We start from the raw sequence: 25,162 nt of genomic DNA on the forward strand, positions 1-25,162 counted from the left end.
CCACTTCTGGTTTTCTGGTGGTTTGTTGGTGCTGTGGCTCAAGTAGTAGAGCGCTTGCCTTGAGCTGAAATGCGCAGGGACAGTGCCCAAGCCCAGAGTTCAAGCCCCACGACCGACCAAAAAAAAAGTCTCACAGACTTTCCTGCCCAGGCTGGCTTTGAACTGCAATCCTCAGATCTCAGCTTCCTGAGCAGCTAGGATTACAGGCATGAGCCACCAGCGCCCAGCTCCAAAGATGAATTTTATCTCTGTCTACATTGTTGCTAGTTGGGCACATGACAAACCCAACAAGAGCAAATTAAATGTCACCATGACCAAGTCTGCCACAAACTGCTTCTTCCAGGCAAGAACTCTGCATCTAAGGGAGTAGAACTGCAGTAGCTAAGAGAGTAGATTTACTTACCGACATATCCATTCCATGAAGCCTTCGTGTTTCCTGAACCATTACAGTCTCTAACATTTTATAATACAAAATTTCTGCCAGCTTTAGCCTGTTTACAGCAAAGTCTAAATTGAAATAAAAAAGATACATGTTGTTGAAATCTAGTTATGGATTGAAAACCTAGCATAGTAAGAAGGAAAAGATAACTTTAAACTTTCACTATGAGAACATCTATATATGTTCTCTTTTTTCAAATTATTTGCTTTTCTCTTTTTAATGTTTTTGTTTTATTTTGCTTGAACTCTAGGGTTTGAACCCTGGCCTAGGGTCTGTCCCTGAGTTACTTTTGCTCAAGGCTAGCATTCTACTTGAGTCACTTCCAGCTTTTTCTGAGTAATTCACAGGAGATAAGAGTTTCACAGACTTTTATGCCTGGGCTGGCTTCAAACCATAATCCTCAGATCTCAGCCACCTGGGTAACTAGGATTATGGGCATGAGCCACTGGTGCCTGGCTTCTTTTTAATTTTGTTTGGTGGTAGTGGGGTTTGAACTCAAGGTCTCCCACTTTCTAGGCCATGTGCTGTACCATTTGAATCACACTCCTAGCCCTTTTGCTTTAGTTATTTTTTCAGGTAGGGTTCATTTTTTTTTAACCAATGACAGTATAGACAATGATCCTCCTTTTTATGCCTCTCACAAGGCTGGGGTGACAAGTATGCACAGGTATGTTGAGATGAGATCTTAGTCAACACTGGCCAAAAGGCCTTAGAAATGGCTCACACCAATGGCTCACACCTGTAATCCTAGCTATTCAGGAGGCTAAGATCTTAGGATTGTGGTTCAAAGCCAGCCCAGGCAGGAAAGTCCATGAAACTCTTATCTTCAATTAACTACCAGAAAACTGGAAGTGGCACTGTGGTTCAAGTAGTAGAGTGCTGCCTTGAGCTGAAGAGCTGAGGGAGAGCACTCAGGCCCAGAGTTTAAGCCCCATGACTGACCAAAAAAAAAAAAAAAGAAAGAAAGAAGTTTTTGTTTCCCAAGTAGCTAGGATTATAAACATAAGCCTGAAAAAGCTGGAAGTGGCACTGTGGCTCAAGTGGTATAGCACTAGCCTTGAGCTGAAGAGCTAAGGGACAGCGCCCAGGCCCAGAGTTCAGGCCCCACGACCAGACCAAAAAAAAAAAAAAAAAACAACCAAACAAATAAACATAAGCCTGGATCACTACCTACTTTTATTGATTTATTTTTTTTAATTTTTTTTCTTTTTGGGTCTGGTCTTGGTGCCTGAACTCTGGGCCTGGGCGCTGTCTCTCAGCTCTTCAGCTCAAGGTTAATGCTCTACCACTTGAGCCACAGCGCCACTTCCAGCTTTTTTCTTTTTGCTTATGTGGTGCTGAGGAATCGAACCCAGGGCCTCATGCATGCAAGGCAAGCACTCTACCACTGAGCCACCTTCCCAGCCCTCACTACCTACTTTTAATGCTCTCCCAACTTTAGTTTTTTTTTTTTTGTCGGTCGTGGGGCTTGAACTCTGGGCCTGGGCGCTGTCCCTCAGCTCTTCAGCTCAAGGCGAGCGCTCTACCACTTGAGCTACAGCGCCACTTCTGGTTTTCTGGTGGTTTATTGGAGATAGGAGTCTCACGGTCTCTCCTGCCCGGGCTGGCTTTGAACCGCGATCCTCAGATCTCAGCCTCCTGAGTAGCTAGGATTACAGGCGTGAGCCACCAGCGCCCGGCTCAACTTTAGTTTTTTTATTCTTACCTATGTGAGATCCTGGCTGATCATCTGTTGACTGAGTATAGTGTTGGCAGAAAGTCTCTCCTATTTCTTTCACTATTTTCATAATGTTTTTCATAGGATTCCGCATACAAGATCTGCAAAGCACAAGAGGAATCTAATTATCAAGAAAAAGAATTCCAGACTATCAAAAATTTCTTCTTTTAAGGCTGAGACAAGGGGCCCATGAGTTGGACATCAGACTGGGCTATGCAGCAAGATGCCATTTCAAAATCAAACAAATTATAGAATTAATTTGGTTTTTAGTTTCCAAGATTCTGCTTTCAGGTATAAATCTACAAATGTGACACAGCTCTACATATATAAAAGAAAAATAAAGATACATAAAATTTCATATAAAGGGCTGAGAATGTGGCTTAGCTTAGTGCTTTCCTAGCATACATGAAACCCTGGGTTCAATTCCTTAGTTCCACATAAACAGAAAAAGCCAGAGTGGTGCTGTTGCTCAAGTGGTAGAGTGCTAGCCTCAAGCAAATGAAGCTCAGGGACAGTGTCCAGGCCCTGAGTTCAAGCCCTAGGACTGGTAAAAAAAAAAGTTTTCGTTTTTATGAGTTTGACTATTTTACTTGATATATGTAAAATCATATAGTATTTGTTTTTGTGATTAACTCATTTCACTTAGCATAATACAGTCAAATTCATTCACTATGTAATACATAACAAGATTTCCTTCTTTTTTGGAGGTGGGAGGGGGCATTGGTCATGAGGCTTAAACTCAGGGCCTGGGCCCTGTTCCTTAGCATTTTCTCAAGGCTAGCACTCTACCACTTTAAGCCACAGCACCCTTCAGTTTTCAGTTGGTTAATTGAAGGTAAGAGTCTCATTGAGGGCTGAGAAGGTGGCTTAGTGGTAGAGTGCTTGCCTTGCATACATGAGGCCCTGGGTTCGATTCCTCAGCACCACATAAGCAGAAAAAAAGCCAGAAGGGGTACTGGGCTCAAGTGGTAGAGCACTAGCCTTGAGCTGAAGAGTTGAGGGACAGTGCCCTGGCCCAGAGTTCAGGCCCCATAACTGACGAGGAAAAAAAAACTCTCATTGACTTTCCTGCCCAGGCTGGCTTTGAACCGCAATCCTTAGATCTTAGCCTCTTGAGTAGCTAGGATTATAGGTGTAAGCCAACAGTGCCCAGCAGGATTTCCTTCTTTTTAAGGCCAAGTAAAAATCCATTCCGTGCATATGCTATTTTCTTTATTCATTCATCCATGCACAAATTGGTTGCGTCTACATCTTTGCTACTTTTTTTTTTTTTTTTAATTTTTTTCAGTCATGGTGCCTGAACTCAGGACCTGGATGCTGTCCTTAAGCTCTTTCATTCAAGGCTAGCACTCTACCACTTTGAGCCATAGCTTCATTTCTTTGTTGTTAATAATGATGCAGGAAATATGATACTGGAGTACAAATATCTCTTTGAGATCCTATTTTAAATTCACATATATATGAATTTTTAACTATATCCAAGCCAGGTGCTGGTGGCTTATGCTTGTAATCCTAGCTACTTAGGAGGCTGAGATCTGAGGTGGGGTTCTAAGTCAGCCAGGGCAGGAAAAGTCCATGAGACTCTTATTTCCAATAAACTACTCAGAAAGAGTTGGAAATGGCATTGTGGTTCAAGTGGTAAAATGTCAGCCATGAGCACAAAGAGGCCCAGGGACAGTGCCCAGACCCTGAGTTCAAGCCCTGGGAATGGCAAAGAAATAAAAAAAAAAAAAAAATATATATATATATATATATATATATATACATATATATATTCATTTTTTCTCTGATACTGGAACTTGAACTCAGGGTCTGGGTGCTGTTCCTTGGCTCTTTCACTCAAGGGCTAATCCTCTACCAATTAGCTACAGCTCCACTTCTGGTTAACTGGAAATAAAATGTCTTGGGCTGGGAATGTGGTTTAATGATAAAGTGTTTGCCTAGCATGTTTACTGGAGTTAAATCTCACAGATGGGCTGAGAATGTGGCCTAGTAGTAGAGTGCTTGCCTAGCATGCATAAAACCCTGAGTTTGATTCCTCAGTACCACATAAACAGAAAAAGTCAGTAGTAGTGCTATGGCTCATGTGAAAGAGTGCTAACCTTGAGCCAAAGAAGCTCAGGGACAGTGCTCAGGTCTTGAGTTCAAGCCCAGGACTAGCAAAAAATAAAAATAATGAAAAAATAGTCTTATAGACTTTCCTTCTTGGACTGGGACTGAACCATAATCCTTAGGTCTCAACATCTTGAGTAGCTAGGATTATTGATGTGAGCTACCAGCAACTGTGTATCTCTGAATATATTTTTATTTTTCAGATATATTTTTGGAAGTGGTATTGCAGGTTTATAATTGCTTATAATATATAATTGCTTTTTTGAGGAAACTTTTTTGTTGTTGTTGGGGCCTGAGCGCTGTCCCTCAACTCTTCAACTCAAGCCTAGCACTCTACCACTTGAGCCACAGCACCACTTCCAGCTTTTTCTGCTTATGTGGTGCTGAGGAATGGAACCCAGCGTGTCATGCACGCAAGGCAAGCACTCTACCACTGAACCACCTTCCCAAACCCCTTTGAGGAAACTTTGAACTGATTTCCAAAGTGGCTACACCACTTTACAATCTATCAGTAACATGTGAAGGATTGGACTTTCCCACAGCTTCATCAACACTTGCTATTTTTAGTGGTGGAGGGGAAGTAAGTGGCTGTCCTAATATATGTGTGGTAATTTCTTATTGTGGGCTTGATTTGCATTTCCCCAATTAGTAATGTTTAGCATTTTTATATATTTATTGGACATTTATTTATCTCTTCTGAAGAAATGTCTGAGTCTTCTCTGTACTTGTACATGGGTATGGGTGTGTGTGTGTGGTGTATGCATGGGTGTGTGTGTGTGTGTGTGGTGTATACGTGTGTGTGTGTGTGTGTGTGTGATGCATTTGCCAGAACTAGGGCTTAAACTCAGAGCCTTGAGCTCTTGCTTGGGTTTTTTGTACATGGTTGGTGAGCTACCATTTGAGCCATGCCAACAGTCTAGCATTCTGGTGGTTAATTGGAGTAAGAATCTTTTGGACATTCCTGCCTGGGCTGGCTTTGAGCCTCAATCCTCAGATCTCAGCCTTCTGAGTAGCTAGGATTAGATATGAACCACTGGATATATATGAATTACTTTATGTTTTTAAAATTATTTTTAAGTTGCTAAAATTGTTATAATAAAAGTGGTGTACAAAGGGGTTGGAGTTATGTAAGTCAGGTAAAGAGCACTTTTTGGACAATGTCACCCCTTCTCTTGCTGTCTCCCAGTTTTTCCCTCCCATGCCTGCTACTTTATATGTATTTAAATCAAATTGGTGAGTAGTTTTGTTAGAGTTGTAGGAACTCTTGATAACCCAGGCTGGGCTTCTAAAATAACTGGATTATACATGGCATGTACTACCATGCTTACCAAGTTATAGAGATTCTTTATACATTCTAGATGTTAACTCCTTATCAGACATGGTTTGCAATTCTTTTTTCCTATCCTATATGTTGCCTTTCCACTTGTTGTTCCCTTTGCTAAATAAAATTTAAATTTTGATAGTTTACATTTGTTACTTGTGCTTTTGGCGGAATATTCAGGTCACTATTCATTCCAATGTCCCAAAGTAGTCTCTTCATATTTTTTTCTAGGAGTTTATAGTTCCTGGGCTTATATTTAGATTGTTTTGGCGCTTCTGGGGCCTGAACTTGGAGTCTCACACTTACTGGGGAAGTACTCTACCACTCTCTCTTGCTAGGTATGTGCTCAGCCATGCCTTAGTCTCTTTTTTTTTTTTTTTGGAGGGGGGAGGGTCCGGTCGTGGGCCTGAACTCTGGGCCTGGGCGCTGTCCCTCAGCTCTTCAGCTCAAGGCTAGTGCTCTACCACTTGAGCCACAGTGCCACTTCTGGCTTTTTTTTTCTGCGTATGTTGTGCTAAGGAATCGAACCCAGGGCCTCATGCATGCAAGGCAAGCGCTCTACCACTGAGCCACCTTCCCAGCCACCTTAGTCTCTTTTTCTACTGGTTATTTTTAAGGTAGATCTCACTGTATGCTTTCCTATTTATTTTTGAGAGTATTCTGCTTGCTTTCTGGGCACCTAGAGACCACAATTTCCTATTTTATAGGCTTCCTTTTGTTGTTACAGGCCATCATCACTTCCAGTTTTCCTTGGTCAAGAAAGTGTTTCATGGACTTTTTTGTCTGGGCTGGCCTTGAAGTTTTATTCTTCCATTCTAAGCCTCCCAAGAAACTTGGATTATAGGTGTCAGTCAGTACTGACAGGTATATTTGGTACTCAGGTATATTTTGGGGGTAACGAGGTCTTCATCACATATGCCAGGTTCATCTTGAACTTCTCAAGTAGCCCAGATTCCCGTAAACTCATATTCTCCTGCCTATTTCCCAAGTGAGGATTATAGGCATGTACCACTATGCTTGGCTTTTTAATGTTTTTTTTTGTTGTTGTTGTTGTTGTTACTTTCACATAATGTATATGTGTGAGCCATCAGCATCTGGTTCTTCTTCCTCCCTCCCTCCCTTCTTCCCTCCCTCCTTCTTTCCTTGCATATACTCCAATCTGTCTCTGAACTTGCAAGCCTCCTGTCTCAGCTTCCGCAATACTGGAATAACAGGTATGTACCACCATCCTGTCAGAAATGTATCTTAAAAAAAAAAAATTACAGGGCTGGGAAGGTGCCTCAGTGGTAGAGAGTTTGTTTGCTTTGTATGCATGAGGCCCTGGGTTCAATTCCTTAGCACCAGTTAAGCAGAAAAAGCTGGAAGTGGTGCTATGGCTCAAGTAGTAGAGCACTAGCCTTGACCTGAAGAGCTAAGGTACAGCACCCAGGCCCAGAGTTCAGGCCCCATGACAGACAAAAACATAAAATTCATTTTTATAAGGCACACTAACAATGCATACTCAATCTCCCCTTTGCTGGACCTTTAGATTTAACCCATTTAGAGTCATTTTAACTAGAAAAACATGCATAACTCAGGAGTAATTACAAGTGTGGAATATCTAAGCTAAATAAACTTTAAGATCTATTTGAAAGTCTGTAATCCTATGAAGTAACATATAATTTTAATGTGTATTTTTAGGTCAACATGTTTTATGACTGAAATGATTCATTTAGCTTGCCAGATGTATAACCATGATTTCAAGAATGTTAACTATACTAAAAATTATACTTACTCAAAAATACTTGTAAGTTGTTCACTAGGTGCATTTTTCAGTCCAGCCACAATGCTCTGTAAACGGCTCACACTCTGGGTAGCTGAAGCCACAGGAGTAATAGCTGCTTCTTTCTCTCGTAAATATCTCCGTCCTGTCAGCGGAGTAGAAGGTGCAAATGATCTTTTCTGTCAGAGAAGAAAAATCTGTAAGACTAAAAAGCGACATCCTCTCTTATAACACATTAAATTCAGCACATGTACCATCTTCTATACTCATTTAGATACATTTCTTTGCCTCTTTTCCAGGTTATTATGCCAATAACATCTGTACATTTGAATAATGCTTTTCCAAAATGCTTTGTATCTATAATCCCATTTTGTTCCCTGAAAACTCATCTGAAATATAAAGTATACCCACTTTAATCTTACCAATGTAGAAACAGGTACAGAGAAGTAAATTCCTTCTTTTAAGCTAACAAAGACAATAGCAAAGCTTGGACTAAAACAGGTGTCTACTTTAGGCCTTGGTCAGCAACAATCAAGTCTACATTCTAGCTGAAATCAAGGAAAAGCTTAGTTTGTTTCATGGGTAGGAAAACAAACTATATTTCAAGTTGCACAAAAGAGGCTACACTGCAGTAACAAAAGGATGAAGACATATAATGTAACAATAAAATCAGGTGTGCTGGAAAAATGTATCCAAATGATTAACAGCAAGAATAAATGCCACAGTTTTCAAAAATTACCTTTTAAAGTTTTCATGGGAACTATGAATTAGTAGAAGAAACTCAAGATTTAACTTGAAAGTTGCCTCTGCTGTTAGTAGAATCACACAGAAAAAGACAAATATCATTCAAGACTGAGGCCAGGCTAGGTTATATTACTTTTTCAAAGTGTTGTTGAAGGTTACATTCCACATTAGTTTGTGCTAATGGGGTGTCCCCAGGGAATTTTCGAGGTGTTCCAATTTCCTCTTCTGCGTCTGCTCCCAAAAAGATCCTCTCATCAAAATCACCAACAGTTAGAACATACTCTTCATACTCCTTGTTGACTGATTTGCTGCAAAGAGAATTATTTAAGCTGCTTTAATAAAACTAAGTTTCACAATGGAAACTAGAGTTCAAGCCCCATGACCGACAAAATAAAAAATAAAAAGACACACAAAAGATTGAGGTCTAAGGAGGGCCCTTGGCAAAAGTGATGCCTTACCTGAAAAATAAACTAAATAAATGGGGCTAGGGGTGTGGCTCAAATGGTAAAGTACCTGTTTAGGAAGCTTGGGACCTTGAGTTCAAAACTGTATTTGATATATGGAAGAACATAAAATCAAATATAGAAGTCATTGGGTTCCTTTGAGTTTCTCAGGAGACTATAGCTATTTTAAATGCTAAAGCTTTATTTCCTTATTTTTTAGGTGGTATGAACTCAGAGCTCTGCATTTGCTAGGCAGGCTTTCTATAACACGAGCCACATTTCCAATCCCCAATAGTTTCTTAAATGTACTTAAGGCAACAAAGTTTAGTGATAATACTCATTCAAGCCTAGTAAAGGGGAGTGAATTTGAATTTGGTGGAGTTACTTTCACTTAAGAAATTTCAACAGTCACTACCACTAATCTGTGATATGACAGAATCCATTAGTGCTGAAACTTAGGATACTTACTTATTATCAGTAAAACTGGAAAGGTCCAGGAGGCATTCTCCTTTCAAAATCTGGAAAGAAAAAAAAAATCATCTGGGAGCTATAATTAAAACATGTAATTAGGGGCTGGGAAGGTGGCTCAGTGGTATAGTGCTTGCCTAGCATGCATGAAGCCCTGGGTTCGATTCTTCAGTACTACACAAACAGAAAAAGGCAGAAGTGATACTATGGCTCAAGTGAAAGAGTACTAGCCTTGAGCATAAGAAGTTCAGGGACGGTGGCTAGGCCCTGAGTTCAAGCCCTGGGACTGGCAAACAACAACAACAACAACACATATAATAATAATTATGATGTAATTAAAAATATTATAGCTGGGAGTGGTGGCTAATGCTTATAATCCCTAGCTACGAGGGAGGTGAGATTGAGAGGCTCACCATTTAAGGTCAGCAAAGTAATAAGCAAGAAACCCATCTTAGTGTAAAATGTTAGTAGTGTAACAGCAGGCCTGTCACCCAGAGTAGGAAGTATAAAGTAGGAAAATCAAAGTCTAGGCTTGCCAAGGCAAGAAAAGTAAGACCTTATCTCAAAAGTAACTAAAGGAAAAGGGTTAGAGTTGTAGCTCAAGTGGTAGAGTGCTTACCTAGCATATGTAAGAAACTGAGTTAAAATCCCAAAAACCTATCAACACACACAAAAATACTATTTCCTTAAATTTTCACATTGATATGACACACGAAATAAGACAACTATAACCAGAAAAACCTGTTAAGTATGCAAATAAAACATTAAATTTATCTAGGCACTGGTGGCTTACAGCTGTAATCCTAGCCATTTAGGAGGCAGAGATCTGAGGATCATGGTTCAAAGCTAGCCTGGGCAGGAAAGTCCGTGAGACTCTTATCTCCAATTAACCACCAGAAAACTACAAGTGGCACTGTGGCTCAAGTGGTAGAGTGCTTGCCTTCAGTTGAAGAGCTCAGGGACAGTGCCCAGGCCCAGAGTTCAAGTCCCACAATCAAAAAAAAATTAATTTAAAGTCAACTGTTGCTGAGCACCCACAGGTCATGAGTATAATCTAAGCTACTCAGGAAGCTAAGACTTGAGGATCAAGGTTCAAAGCTATCCCCACCAGGAAAGTCTGTGAGACTTTTACTTTCAACTAACCACCAAAAATCATAAGCAAAGCTGTGGCTCAAGTGTAGAGCCTTGAGCAAAATAGCTCAGGGACAATATCTAGGTCCTAAGTTCAAGCCCTAGACCAATGAGTGTACACACAGGTGCATGTACACACACACACACACACACACACACACACACATACACACACACACACACACACACACACACATATCCTTTGTTATCTACCTCCAATACTGCCCCAAAACAGACAAAAGTCAAAGGTTTGTTTTTTTTTTATCTCTAGGGATCAAACCCATGACTTCATATATTTTTGAGAAGAGTTCTGCCACTGAGCTACATCCCAGTCCTAAAATCAAGTTCTGAAACTACTTAGAAGTTAGTATACAAGCAGTGTCTTCCAAATTTTAGAGACACAAAAATCACTTAGAGGATGCAGATTGATGAACCTCAAGACCATAGGGAATTTAACAAATTTCCTACATGAGGGGCTGGGAAGGTAGCTCAGCGGTAGAGTGCATGCCTTGCAAGCATGAGGCCCTGGGTTCGATTTCCTCAGCACCACATAAACAGAAAAAGCCGGAAATGGTGCTGTGGCTCAAGTGGTAGAGTGCTAGCCTTGAGCTGAAGAGCTGAGGGACAGCGCCCAGACCCAGAGTTCAGGCCCCATGACCGGCAAAAAAAAAAAAAAAAAAAAACCAACAAATTTTCTACATGATTCTGATGAAAGTGTCTCATTATTAAACACTGGTCTGAGAGAAGAAATTAAAATGAAATGTTTCAGGAAAGTTGAAGATTTTTTTTTTTTGGGGGGGGGGGGGGGTCTGGTTGTGGGGCCTGAACTCTGCGCTTGGGTGCTGTCCCTCAGCTCTTCAGCTCAAGGCTAGCACTCTACCACTTGAGCCACAGCACCATTTCCGGCTTTTTTCTTTTTGCTTATATGGTGCTGAGGAATCGAACCCAGGGCCTCATGCATGCAAGGCAAGCACTCTACCCCTGAGCCACCTTCCCAGCCTCAAAAGTTAAAGATTATAAAAGGGAAATGCAGGGTCTTCTTGCTTGGAGAAACTACACTGTTATTTTTTTGTTTTCTGTGTCATACTATATGTACATTTACTACAAATGAGGTTTAAAAACTCAAAAGTCTTTTAGGGTCAGGATGAACATCCATGAATGGATACGTTTCCCATCTCAAAAGTAGTGAATATCGTTTAGCTTAACAATAGTTAATTGTAGAAATTTCAACCCAATATTTTGCCACAACTCCAATCTTTGTTGTTGTTGTTATTGGTCGTGGGGCCTGAACTCTGGGCCTGGGCGCTGTCCCTTGGCTCTTCAGCTCAAGGCTAGCACTCTACCACTTGAGCCACAGTGCCATTTCCAGCTTTTTCTGCTTATGTGGTGCTGAGGAATCAAACCCAGTGGCTCATGCAGACAAGGCAAGCACTCTACCACTGAGCCACTTTCTCAGCCCCACAACTCCCGATTTTTAAAAAGCTTTTTGTATAAAAGTTCTTGATATATTGCTGGACGCTGGTGGCTCGCACCTATAATCCTAGCTCTTCAGGAAGTTGAGATCTGAGGATTGTGGTTTAAAGACAGCCCAGGAAGAAAAGTCCCCGAGAGACTCATTTCCAATTAACTACTCAAAAACAGGATGCAGTGGCTCAAAGTGATAGAGCACTAGCCTTGAGCAAAAGAGCTCAGGGACAGCACCCAGGCTCTGAGTTCAAGTCTCACTTCTGACAAAAAAAAGTTCTTGAGGGACTGGGAAGTTGGCTCTGTGGTAGAGCACTTGCCTTGCATGCATGAGGCCCTGGGTTCGATTCCTCAGCACCACATAAGCAAAAAGAAAAAAGCCGGAAGTGGCGCTGTGGCTCAAGTGGTAAGGCACTAGCCTTGAGCTGAAGAGCTGAGGGACAGCGCTCAGGCCCAGAGTTCAGGACCCATGACCGGACCAAAAACAAAAAAACAAAACAAAACAAAAAAAGTTCTTGATATTTAAACTAAAAATTCAAGAAGAATGAAATAAAATTATCATCTTATACAGGCAAAAGTCAGACAATATATAGAATCAATTTAGAATCTTCAAAGTACTTTTCAAAAGCAGAATTATAGTTTAAATGACAAGTTTAATTTTTGAATGAAAGAATAACTGTGTCAAGAAAATAACAAAATAGAAGGAAACCAAGCTATATGACCACTGTATACCCGGTTATTAATGTACTGCTTCTGTGCGACTTTAAAAGTTTACTTTGCTGAAGATGATAGTGTTTCTTTTTATGCCCAACCCCATGGCTGAACTGTGACCCACCTATTCTATGCTTCCAGTATAGCTAGGATACCATGCCCAGTTTTTTCAACTGGAATGGAATCTCTCAGACTTTCCTGCCTGGAGTGGCCAAGAATGGTGACCTTTCCAATTTTAGTCCTTCATATATAGCTAAGATGCCAGGTGTGCACTACCACACTCACACATTGTAACAAGAGGTCTTCTATGTATTATGCCCAGACTGGCCTTGTACTATAATCCTCCTGATTTCAGCTTCTCAAGAAGCTAGGATTACAGATGTTGGTCGTGGATCTTGATCTCTGGGCCTGGGCCTGTCTTGAGCTCTTCAGCTCAAGGCAAGCACTCTACCACCTGGGCTACAGTGTCACTTCCAGCTTTTTCTGCTTATGTGGTGCTGAGGAATCGAACCCAGGGCCTCATGCATGCAAGGCAAGCCCTCTACCACTAAAGCCATCTTCCCAGCCCCAGTTCTTTTTTTTAATCAGGCTGACTCTAATGTTTTATTCTTTAGATTTCTTTATTAGAACCCCCTAGAGTTGCCCTGATAGTAAATTTCCTTGACAATACATATATCTGGTCACATTCTTTAACAGCTCAATTTCTCATCTCACAGAAGACCACAGGGAAATTCTTTACAGCAGAGACTAAAACTTGGGAATCTTGATTCTGAGTCCTGCAATGTTGAGAACATTTTTTTCTGTGAAAGCTTCTGCTGACCCCTACAAATTTCAGTCTTTCAATTATAAATACAGTACCTTTTTATCAAAGAGTTTTGAAATATATGGCTTAAAGTAGTGCTCCTTTATTCCTTTTGCTTCTACTAAAAGCCCATCATGTAGTTCACAGAGTACAGCAATGATACAGGGAGGTTCTTCAGAAGCCTTAAAGTCAGCAGTGTGGAAATCAGATGGCAAACCTAGTTTGACAAGTGTGTGAGAAGAATATGTCAATCTTTAAGACTCCTTTTCCTTTAAAACTCCTTTTCCAAAATATTCTTATAATTAATTTAAAAAAATAAGTAAAGATCTTACCTTTAAATGATGGATTTAACAAGTCTTGCCTATTTGGGCACATGATGGCATTGGCAAAAATTAGATCCAAGCAGCACAGAAGTAAATGATAAGAGTTTACCAAATCATCCCCAATCATACGAAAATTACCTTTATAAGGAAAAAAAAAAGCCACAACAGTAAAAAAAAGCTTTCATGTCAAACACCACCAAGTTCCCACAGTAGGAATATAAAAACAAGAGCATCGAATTATTCAGGGACAGCTCCTAGGCCTAGAGCTCAAGCCCCACGACTGACAAAAAAAAAAAAAAAAAGAGAGATCTTTTATGCGATTGTTTCTAACATATTTATAAGATTATGTCTTTGTTGCCTTGTATGTCTTTTCCCCATGCTTTCACTATATATGATGTTGGTATATGTGGAGCGGAAGGGAAAAAACAAAATTGTTAAAACAGGGATACTGGAGGACCCATTGCAACAATGAGATGTACAAGTCGTTATGTCGAAAAGCGAACTTTACAACTTTGGTGGGGGGGACGGGGAGAGGGGGATACGAAGGGACGGGAAGGGGAAACAAAGCAGGAAGCTACAATGCTTGATAAGAAATGTGCTCATTGCCAGGCGCTGGTGGCTCATGCCTGTAATCCTAGCTACTCAGGAGGCTGAGATCTGAGGATCTTGGTTCAAAGCCAGCCCGGGCAGGAGAGACTGTGAGACTCCTATCTCCAATAAACCACCAGAAAACCGGAAGTGGCACTGTAGCTCAAGTGGTAGAGCGCTCGCCTTGAGCTGAAGAGCTGAGGGACAGCGCCCAGGCCCAGAGTTCAAGCCCACAACCAAAAAAAAAAAAAAAAGAAATGTGCTCATTATCTTATCCATGTAATTGTAATCCCTCTGTACAGTATTTTCACAATAAAAATATATTTAAAAAAAAAAACAAGAGCATCACCAAACAAGAGTATCTCCTTACCCTTAGTATAAACAAAGAGTGTCCAACAGAAATTAAAGAGATCCTTAACACTGCAAGGAATCCTCCTGAAAAAGGAATAAATGTATTATTTTTTTGTTTGATAAGCTTGCAAAATATCATTTAAATTAAAAAATCAAATACAAATATAAGGTTAAACTACACGTAAAATTCCATTGACAAGGGCAGATAATCTATAGCTTATGAAATGGACTTTCCATTATGAAATAAGCCTTTCTAATCTTTTTTTTTTTTGAGGTCCGGTCATGGGGCCTGAACTCTGGGCCTGGGCGCTGTCCCTCAGCTCTTCAGCTCAAGGCTAGCGCTCTACCACTTGAGCCACAGCGCCACTTCCGGCTTTTTTCTTTTTGCTTATATGGTGCTAAGGAATCGAACCCAGGGCCTCGAGCATGCAAGGCAAGCGCTCTACCACTGAGCCATCTTCCCAGCCCCTCTAATCTTGCATTAAAAAAATCATAATAGGGCTAGGAAGGTGGCTCAGTGGTAGAACGCTTGCCTTGCATGCCTGAGGCCCTGGGTTTGATTCTCCAGCACCACATAAGCAAAAAGAAAAATGCCAGAAGTGGCGCTGTGGCTCAAGTGGTAGAGCGCTAGCCTTGAGCTGAAGTGCTGAGGGACAGCGCCCAGGCCCAGAGTTCAGGCCCCACGACCAGACCCCCCCAAAAAAAAAAAAAAAATCATAATATAGGGCTGGGAATGTGGCTTAATGGCAGAGTGCTTGCCTAGCATGCATGAAGCCCTGAGTTTAATTCCTCAGTACTAAATAAAAAGGAAAGACCAGAAGTGACACTGGATCAAGCAGTAGAGTGTTAGCCTTGACCAAAAGAAGTTCAAGGACAGTGCCTAGGCCCTGAGTTCAAGCTCCAGGACTGGTAGGAAAAAAAAAAAAAAATCAGAATATAGAAAAATAAGTGAAAAGTACTACTCTGAATTCCCAGATTAGGTAACTGGTCCATAGACTCATTTACTTCTTTATTTTTAATTTTTATTATTATAAAGATGATGTACAGAAGGGTTACAGTTATATAAGTGAGGTGATGAGTACATTTCTTTTTTTTTTTTGAGTCCGGTCGTGGGGCCTAAACTCTGGAGGCCTGGGCGCTGTCTCTCGGCTCTTCGGCTGAAGGCTAGTGCTCTACTACTTGAGCCACAGGGCCACTTCCAGCTTTTTTCCTTTTGCTTATGTGGTGCTGAGGAATCGAACCCAGGGCCTCAGGTATGCAAGGCAAGTGCTCTACCACTGAGCCACCTTCCCAGCCCTGATGAGTACATTTCTTTCTAAACACTGTCACCCCTTCCTCTGTCCATCAATTTAAAAAAAAATGTAAGTCTTTGCAAATAGATACTTCTGGCAAAAGGGAGACTTCAAAGAACAAAATCTCTTAATAGGTTTACATCACAGATAGATAAGGATTCAAGTGTCTTACCTCTGTTTTCTGCTTCGTGGTAACTTTGGTAGCTCCTCGTATGGATTTTGAAACACATCTAAAAAAATAGGCTCAAATTTTTTAAAAATTACAGTAGATACTTCAAAATTTCTTTCTAGCCTTTCTATACGTTCACGAAATTCTTGTGGCAGGTTTGACATGTCCATCCATTTCTTCATTTTACTAAAAAATTGTATTAAACTAAAAAAAGAAGAGGAAAAAGGTGACATTAAAATTAATCCATAAATGGGATGAAAAGGACCTTCTATTCACGACTTAAAAAAAAAAAGCAACCTAAATTTATTTAAAAACTTCATTCCAAGTGTTATGAAATTACTATGGTTACCAGGACTATTAGGGATATAGATTTTGGGTTACTGGACATAGCATAGTGTCTTGTACTGTCCAGGAAGAATACCATCACTTCTATTTCTAAAATATCTAGATAATGGCTTTACATTTAAGTTACAAAGTGTGCTGGGCTTTAAGTCCTGATCCTCAGATCTCAACCTACTAAGTAGCTACTCTCTTCTCTCTCTGTTTCCCCCCACCTTCTTTTTTGCCAGTTTGAACTCAAGGGGTGGGTACTATCCTTAAGCTTGTTTACTCTAGCCTAGCAGTCTACCACTTTGAGCCACAGTGCCACTTCTGTATTTTCTGGTGGTTAATTGGAAGTAAAAGTCTCATGGTGCCTGGCACTCGTAGTTCACCTCTGTTATTTCCTAGATACTCAGGAAGCTGAGATTTGAGGATCTTAGTTTGAAGCCAACCCTGGCAGCAAAGTCTGTGAGACTCTTATCTCTAATTACTCACAGAAAAAGCCAGAAGTGGTACTGTGGCTCAAGTAGTAGAGTACTAGTCTTGAGCAAAAGGAGCTTAGTAATAGAGCTCAGGCCCAGAGTTCTCAGGCTGGGGACCAGCAAATGGGAGGGAAAAAAGTCAAGGACTTTCCTGCTCAGGCTGGCTTTGAACCACCATCCTCAGATATTAGACTCTTGAGTACCATCAGTGCCTAGCTTCTCTATCTTTTTTGATAGATTTGCCATAGCTTAAATTTAGGGCTTTGCATTTTCTCTTGGTTTGGCTAGCTCAAGATAGAACTGCTCAGATTGTTCTCTTTGAATAGATTCAAACTCTGATCCTTAGATCTCAGCCTCCTGAGCAGATAGGATTACAGATGTAAGCCTAATACCTGGCCCCAGACAGTGATTTTTAAACTAAAATAAGCAAAGCAACTTTACCACTTTCAAAATAATTCTAATTGTTGGAATTCTGTTATAAATACTACTAATTCAATAAGCAAATGAAAATATAATTCACATCATTAGTGATCAGAGAAATTCAAAATAGCTAATAGTTTATTACTTCATACCTATTAGGATGGCTATCATTTAAAAAAAAGACAAATTACAAGTACTGGTATGGGTGTGGAAAAAGTGGAACCCTACTAGAACTGGAAACTGTTACAGTCACTTTGGCAAACAGCCTCAGAGTGTCTTACAAGTCAAACATGATAGTTGTTTTTTTTTTGGTCCGGTCGTGGGGCCTAACTCTGGGCCTGGGTGCTATCCCTCAGCTCTTCAGCTCAAGGCTAGCGCTCTACCATTTGAGCACCACTTCTGGCTTTTTTCTTTTTGCTTATGTGGTGCTGAGGAATCAAACCCAGGGCCTCATCTATGCAAGGCAAACGCTCTACCTCTTAGCCACCTTCCCAGCCTTCAAATGATCCATCAAATCCACTCACATGTATGTACACACACACACACACACACACACACACGCGCGCGCGCGCACGCGCGCGCGCAAGAGAAATGGAAACAAACCTATGCCCATATAAAAGTTGAACATAAATGTTCACAGTGGTCTTACTCAGAACAGGCCAAGGAAGAGTTAACACTAATGTTCATCAATTGACAAATGAATAAACAAAGCCAAATATGGTTGGTACAGGCCTATAATTTCAATACTTGGAAAGCTGAGGCAGGATGATCAATAGTATGAAGCAGCCTAGGCTACATAGCAAGACAATGACTCTAAGTAAAAACAAAATAAACAAAAAAAAAAACAACAAAAAAAAAATGAGCTATATCCATACACTATATTGTTCTATCACAAAGAATAAATCAACATTTGATACATCTACATCATGAACTTTGAAAACATTATGTTAAGTGAAATATGAAGTCAACATTAAAGACCACATCTTGTATAATTCCTTTTAGAAGGAATGTTGAGAATAGAAAAATCCACCAAGATAGAAACTAGATTATGGTTGTCATGAAAATGTCCTAAAATTGACTGTGGTACTAGCTGTATCATTGTATGAATGTATTAAAAACTGTTCAACTAAGCCAGATGCTGGTGTTTTATGCCTATAAACCTCGCTACTCAGGAGGCTAAGATCTGAGGATTACAATTCAAAGCCAGCCTGGGCAAGGAAAGTCAAAGAGATTCTTATCTCCAATAAACCACCAGAAAACTGGAAGCAGCACTATGGCTCAAGTGGTAGAGCGCTCGCCTTGAGCTGAAAAGCATAGGGACATCGCCTAGGCCCAGAGTTCAAGCCCAACGACCGACAAAAAAAAAAAAAAGGGGAAATTATAACCAATTATCACCAAAGTTCCAATTCAAATGTATGAAAAAGCATTTTTGACAAACGTTTCTTCTAGTTTTATAATATGAAAATAATTAAACCAATAAAAGTCATCTTGATTTAAATCACAAGTAACTAAGAAAATAGCTTCAAGCAATGAAACGCACACAACTTCTTTACTAAAACTGAACGATAGCTACTCTACACTGTACAACAGGAGAGAGAAGAGCTTTGGTAGAAGTCAGAATCTGAGGAAGAAATCTGAGAAGGATTGTGAGACTTTGAAAAAACACATATGTATTAACAACCTGGGATTGAATTAAGTCAAATGATTTAAAATAAAGGCAAATTAAATTCTAAAATTAGACTTAGGACTTATACCACATTGAAAAATCAAAATGTTTACCTTAATTTAGCTGAACGTAGTATTCTGGTAAGTGAAACACAGTTTCCTTCCATGATACCCTTTCCAACTGTGGGAATAATGCTTTTACGGCATGCAACATATAATGAACATGCCAACCAGTGTATAACTTCTCCCTGGAAGGCAAGAGACAAACAGTAAAATGAATATAGTATGATAAAATGTTTGAATTTAAGAACCAGTAGAGATCTTAGACCTGTTTGGTTTAATTTTCTTTCAACAGGTAAAGGTCCAGAGAAAAGATATTTGCCCAAGCTAAGATAGGTGAAATGATGGGTATAAAACTCCTTTTTCTTAGTCCTGTGTTCTTATGAGAACATACTAAAACAGCACTGATCTAAGAACAAATCTCTCCCCATACTCCAAAAATGTAATATTACTCAAAAAGGTAAAAATTCTCAGTATTAGCTTTCTCAGTTTTTTGGCTTTATTTTGTTTTTTGTAGTTGTGGGGGTTAGCCTAGATACTGTTCCTCAGCTCTTCAGCTCAAGGCTAGTGCTCCACCACCTGAGCCACAGCACCACTTAAGGTTTTCTGGTGGTTTATTGGAGATAAGTCTCACAGACTTTCCTACCCAGGCTGGGTTTGAACCATGATCCTCAGATCTCAGCCTCCTGAATAGCTAGGATTACAGGAGTGAGCCACCAGCACCCAGCTTAGCTTTCTCAGCTTTAAACCACCCACCAGAGCCTTAATGATAATGAAGTATTGTTTTACTATTTTTTTCTTTTAACCTGTCTGGTAGAGAAAAGCAAAGACAGTAGAAAGTGGGCAAGAGAATCAAATAAAAGTTATGAAAGATAAGTCGGGCCCTGGTGGGCTCACACCTGTAATTCTAGCTACTCAGGAGGCTGAGATCTGAGGATCACGGTTCAAACCCAGGCCAGGCAGGGAAGTCCATGAGACTCTCATCTCCAATAAACCACCAGAAAACCGGAAGTGGCACTGTGGCACAAGTGGTAGAGCGCTCACCTTGAGGTGAAGAGCGCAGGGGCAGTGCCACAGGCCCAGAGTTCAAGTCCCACAACTGACCAAAAAAAAAGAAAAAGAAAGAAAGAAATACAGAGGTGCCTTTTTTATGTGTGTGTGTAGGTCCTTGAACTCATGACCTGGGTAGTGTTACTGAGCCTTTTTTGCTCAAAGCTAGCATTCTACCACTTGAATCACAGCTCCAATTCTGATTTTTGGTGGTTAATTGGAGATAAAAGTCTCACAAATTTTACTGCCTGGGCTAGCTTTGAACTGTAAGGCTCAGATCTCAGCCTGCTGAGTAGCTAGAATTACAGGTGTGAGTCACTGGCACCCAGCCTAGAAGCTACCTTTTTTTTTTTTTTGGTCAGTCATGAGGCTTGAACTCTGGGCTTGGACGCTGTCCCTCAGAACTTCAGCTCAAGGCTAACGCTCTACCAACTTAAGCCACAGCTCCACTTCCAGTTTTCTGTTGGTTTATTGGAGATTAGAGACTTACAGACTGCCCAGGATGGCTTTGAACCGTGATCCTCAGATCTCAGCCTCCTGAATAGCTAGGATTACAGGCATGAGCCACCACTGCCCGACAAGACTACATTTTTTAAGGTAAAAATTGGGGGCATTTTTTACCCCTATTTTACCTTCTAAATGTTAAGTATGCTCTTCCATCTTACTAGATATCTCAGCTCACAAAACTACAAAAAAAAAAGGTGGTACCTAGGAATTGAGCACTTAATTTTCTCCTTTTAGGCTTGAAATATTTCTAAGATCGAATTCTTTTTATGAGAATACTGCTGAAATGTAAATGAATTTTAAGAATTTAAGAAGACACAAATTTCTAACATACGTAATACTGTTCTTATTCATCGTTCTGCAGTCCTTAATACCAGACTCGAGAAGGATAAACAGACTGTAGGATAAAAAGACTGATAAAAAAATGTTTTTTGCAATAATCCAAAAGGAGTGAGTAGAAATAAGTAGCCATTAATAAAGCGAAAATCCAGTGTTCCCATGTTAAAGGACACAAAAGTCTTAATTGCTTAAAACACTCTGACTAATTAATCAATTGGGAACAACATTCAAGTATTACAGAGCCTTTGGATACAAGCTACTATTTAAAAATTAGGGCTGGGAAGGTGGCTCAGTGGTAGAGCGCTTGCTTTGCATGCTCGAGGCCTTGGGTTCAATTCCTCAGCACCACATAAGCAAAAAGAAAAAAGCTGGAAGTGGCGCTGTGGCTCAAGTGTAGAGCGCTAGCCTTGAGCTGAAGAGCTGAGGGACAGCGCCCAGGCCCAGAGTTCAGGCCCCACGACCGGACCCCCCCCCCCAAAAAAAAAATATTAGTAAGGACGTAGCTTAATGGTTGAGTGCTTGCCTAGCATGTGAAAAGGCCCTTGAGCATTCCGAGAACTTTAATGATGATAACCTTGGATTCAATCCTTAGTTAAGCACAATTAAGTAAACAAGTACTGGAATTATTGAGATTTTCTTCCTAATAAATGAATCAAGTAAGCAAGGGCAAGATACTGATTTCAAACTCCAGTACCACCAAGAAAACAAAAAATAATTTATTATTTATTTTTTCAGAGCAAGAAACTTAACCCAGGGCCTTGTGTATATGAAGCAAGCACTCTACCACTGAACTACATCCCCAGCCCACATAATGGATTCTGACTTCATAGATTTCCAACCGAAAGCTAAAAAGAGCAACAGAAAACTATTTTCTATAATTGATAAGATGTAATCTTAAGAAGAATCTCAGATAGTGTCGTGGGACACTAGAGCAACAGTCTTGGACTTTGATTGGAAGTCAGGGAAGACTTCACAAAAGATTAGAAATTGCTAAGTAGTAAATCACCAAAACTCTAAGTATGGAGGCGGGGGAGGGGAATGTAAGCAAGGGATGGTTACATGCAGCTAAGTCTCAGACTTTTCTGCCAGGGCTGGCTTCAAACCTTGATCCTCAATTCTCAGCCTCCTGCCTAGCTAGGACTACAGGTGTGAGCCAATGGCACCTGGCTAACACCTGTGGCTTCTAAAGCAAATATTTAAGGCATCCTGATTGATTCTGCCTAAAGCAGAGATTTAGGTGTTCAACCTTCCCTGGGGTTATTGGTAAAAGCCTCCAAGCAGAGCAAATGGTTTGCAAGAGCAACAAAATAGCCTGAAACTAGGGTCTAGTTGAATGCTTTGGCCATAGCTCCTGCTCAATAAATGTTTGTTCAGTTAGAACAAATGAGCTCTTGGGGTATCAGAAATGCCTCCTCCCACTGTCAAAGAACAACCAGTTTTCAACTATGAGATCACTAATTCATCTCCCTAATCTTCTCATTCTCCCCTCAGTTTTCTAGTTATGCCACCCCAGGTACAGATCACTTTCCTTTATCTAGTCTATTCAGCTTTACCATGGATACACACTAGTCTCTTGCAGGTACTTTTCTCATATGGATACACATATTCTAACCGAAAAATTCCAGCTCTATTCCTTTGAACCCAATCATTATTTCACTGAGTTTAGTCAGCTTGTTCTGTGAATCCAGCCCTTTTGGTTCATGAAAGTTGTTTAACGTAAGACCACTGGAGAAATCTGCTGAAATGTAATCATGCTTTGGTATCCCTCATGGGATAGAAGATACCAAAATCCAGGATTACTTAAGTGCCTGTTATAAAACGAGTGTATGGTTTATTTCATCTTCCCATACTAGATATACACTCTACCTTCAGTCTACACACTTTATTCTTGCTAATAGACTTTAAAGCATCTCTTATACTTAATACAATGTAGTCATACTGTATTGTTTTTTTCGTTTGTGGGTTTTTTTTTTGTCGGTCGTGGGGCTTGGGCACTGTCCCTACACTCTTCAGCGAGCACTCTACGGCTTGAGCTACAGTGCCACTTCCGGTTTTCCACTGGAGATAAGAGTCTCTTGGACTTTCCTGCCTGGGCTGGCTTTGAACTGCGATCCTCAGATCTCAGCCTACTGAGTAGCTAGGATTACAGGTACCCAGCTACTGTATTGTTTTTGAATGACAAAAGTCAGTACATGCTCAGTACAGATGGAAACTTTTCCTAAGTATTTTTGATCTTCTGGATCGTGTACATGGAGGCCTCACACTACACTCCCATTTCTATACTAGGTTTGCACATGCTTGAGAAATCCATTGAATCTTGACATTACCACCTAGAAAACAAGTAAAATACTCTGACTTGCTGTGTTCAGAAAACGAAATGTTATGAAAACAGAACATAAGAACGATCGAGAAACTAATGAAGTCGGGTGTTGGTGGCTCACACCTGTAATCCAAGATACTTAGGAGGCTGAGATCTGAGGATCACGGTTCAAAGCCAAGCTGGGGGGCTGGGAAGGTGGCTCAGTGGTATAGTGCTTGCCTTGCATGCCTGAGGCCCTGGGTTCGATTCCTCAGCACCACATAAGCAAAAAAGAAAAAAAAGCCGGAAGTGGTGCTGTGGCTCAAGTGGTAGAGCCCTAGCCTTGAGCTGAAGAGCTGAGGGACAGCGCCCAGGCCCAGAGTTCAGGCCCCACGACCAGACCCCCCCCCCCCGCCAAAAAAAAAAAAAAAAAAAAGCCAAGCTGGGTAAGAAAGGCGGTGAAACTCTTATCTCCAATAAACCACCAGAAAACCGGAAGTGGAGCTGTGGCCTTGAGCATTAGCCTTGAGCTGAAGAACAGAGACAACACTCAGGCCTAGGGTTCAAGCCCCATGACCGACCAAAAAAAAAAGGGGGGGAGGAGGGAGGAAAGGGAGGGAGAGGAGGAGAAACGGGGGGGAGGGGAAGAGAAACTAGAATGATGATAACTGCCACTTACTTTATTCAAAGCCAGACACAGCTAAGTATTAGGGCGGGGGCTTTGTAGTGCGTGCTACAAAGTGTCCTCACTTTGCTACATAAGGAAGAAAAGAATGAAGAGCGCTTAAAGGGCTCAGACTCCCTAGCCTGGCTTTGCCACGGCGTTTTACTCTATTGCTTCTTTGGAATGGAGAGTCATGGAATGTGTTCATAGAGAACGCGCAGATGACATACTCGAAGAGCTGGGCTGTAATTCACTTTTACCATTATGTCTATTTCTATGGATTTAACGGCAGTGGCGTTTGGCGGGGAAGAGAGGTAAGCCTGGAGCGTGGGGGACTCAGGGACCCGGGCAGGCGCCGCTCCAGCTCACAGCGCAGGTTTCCCGCCTCGAACCGGCCGAGGGGGCTGCCGGGGCCACAGCGACCCTCCCAGTCACGCCCTCCCGGCGCCGGGAAGGGCAGAGACCCCCTCACGAAGCGGAACTCCCAGCACCCCCGGGGGGGTAGGGGCGGGACGGGGTGGGGCCTAGCAAGGTCGGGTCCGCGCCCACTTGCCGCCGCTCACCTCCAGACTGTAGTTGCCTCTGATGGCGGTGAAGTCGTCCAGAGCCTCGGCCGCGCTCCCCTCGTCCAGGTTCAGTTCCTGGCAGAGGGCCTGCAGCACCTCCCCGGCCGCAACGACCACCGCCGCCCCCTCGGCGTGGGACTCGTCTTCAAACATCCCTTCGAGCCCAGCGGGCGGCGCGCCTCAGCGGCCCCCGGTTCCTTTCTCCCTCCCGGCGCGCCTACCCACAACGCCCCGCGGCAAAGCGCGCGAAAATCAGCCGCTTCAGACCTCCGTCCTTTTCCTCGTCTGCCTCCGCCTCCCCGCCTTCCCCCGCAAAAGAGTCCCTTTCTCCTCTGGAGTTCCCAGGAGTCCCTCCCCAGAAACGGGATCAGAAGACGCACAGATGGACCCTGGGTTCGGAGGGGACCTGGCGCTGGCCCTCGGCAAGCCTTGGGATAGGGTGAAGGTGGTGGGGAAACCCGGTTGGACGCTACGGACCACGGGCAGGGCTGGGCGGGCGGAGGGATCCGCGCCGCGCGGAGGCCGCCGGGATTGTAGTCTGGGCGCCGCCCTCTTCGCGGCCGGCCCGGGCTTTGACCCGGGACCGGGAGTGGTGCGTTCCCTCGCTCTTCCTAGTGAGATGGCTTCTTCAGCGCCCGCCCTGGGCCCTGTATGTGGTACCACCGTGGGCGTTAAACCCAGTCTGGGTCCTGCTGGCGAAGCAGGACAGTAGGGACCCTTGGTCACCTTGGGGGCTCCAGAGGCCGCAGGGAGGTACCTTTGTCAGCTCCCTGCGACTCTGGCGACTGACTCAGCGCTTCTGGTCACGTTAGGTGTAGACGTGGCCTGAGCTGCCCTGAAGCCAGAGGTTGAAAAAGGTAAATCCGAGACTGTTAACTCCGGCATTCTTCAGTAGGTGCTTCGAGTCCCAACTTAGCTCCAAACCGCTGTCCGTGGCGCTCAGGCTCCACCTCAT

The 25,162-nt window shown here is 42.1% G+C and overlaps 1 protein-coding gene across 2 annotated transcripts in view; it reads right to left on the bottom strand.

Annotated features, from left to right (window-relative positions):
• The window catches only part of Rbl1 (RB transcriptional corepressor like 1), a 62,046-nt gene extending 37,609 nt beyond the window's left edge, over positions 1–24,437 (bottom strand). For both annotated transcript variants that reach the window (XM_042694420.1, XM_042694419.1), the window contains exons 1-11: positions 24,205–24,437; positions 18,840–18,973; positions 15,841–16,041; positions 14,396–14,460; positions 13,447–13,575; positions 13,171–13,331; positions 9,007–9,056; positions 8,229–8,403; positions 7,364–7,530; positions 2,145–2,257; positions 404–507 (exon numbers count right to left, since the gene is read on the bottom strand). In XM_042694420.1, the coding sequence (XP_042550354.1) occupies positions 404–507; positions 2,145–2,257; positions 7,364–7,530; positions 8,229–8,403; positions 9,007–9,056; positions 13,171–13,331; positions 13,447–13,575; positions 14,396–14,460; positions 15,841–16,041; positions 18,840–18,973; positions 24,205–24,360 (1,455 nt within the window). In that variant the 5' untranslated portion in view covers positions 24,361–24,437. The remainder of the gene's footprint in view (positions 1–403; positions 508–2,144; positions 2,258–7,363; positions 7,531–8,228; positions 8,404–9,006; positions 9,057–13,170; positions 13,332–13,446; positions 13,576–14,395; positions 14,461–15,840; positions 16,042–18,839; positions 18,974–24,204) is intronic.
• Positions 24,438–25,162: the final 725 nt, after the last annotated feature.

Source organism: Dipodomys spectabilis, unplaced genomic scaffold (assembly GCF_019054845.1).
Source record: "Dipodomys spectabilis isolate Male_0828 unplaced genomic scaffold, ASM1905484v1 ptg000175l, whole genome shotgun sequence".
Classification (NCBI taxonomy): domain Eukaryota; kingdom Metazoa; phylum Chordata; class Mammalia; order Rodentia; family Heteromyidae; genus Dipodomys; species Dipodomys spectabilis.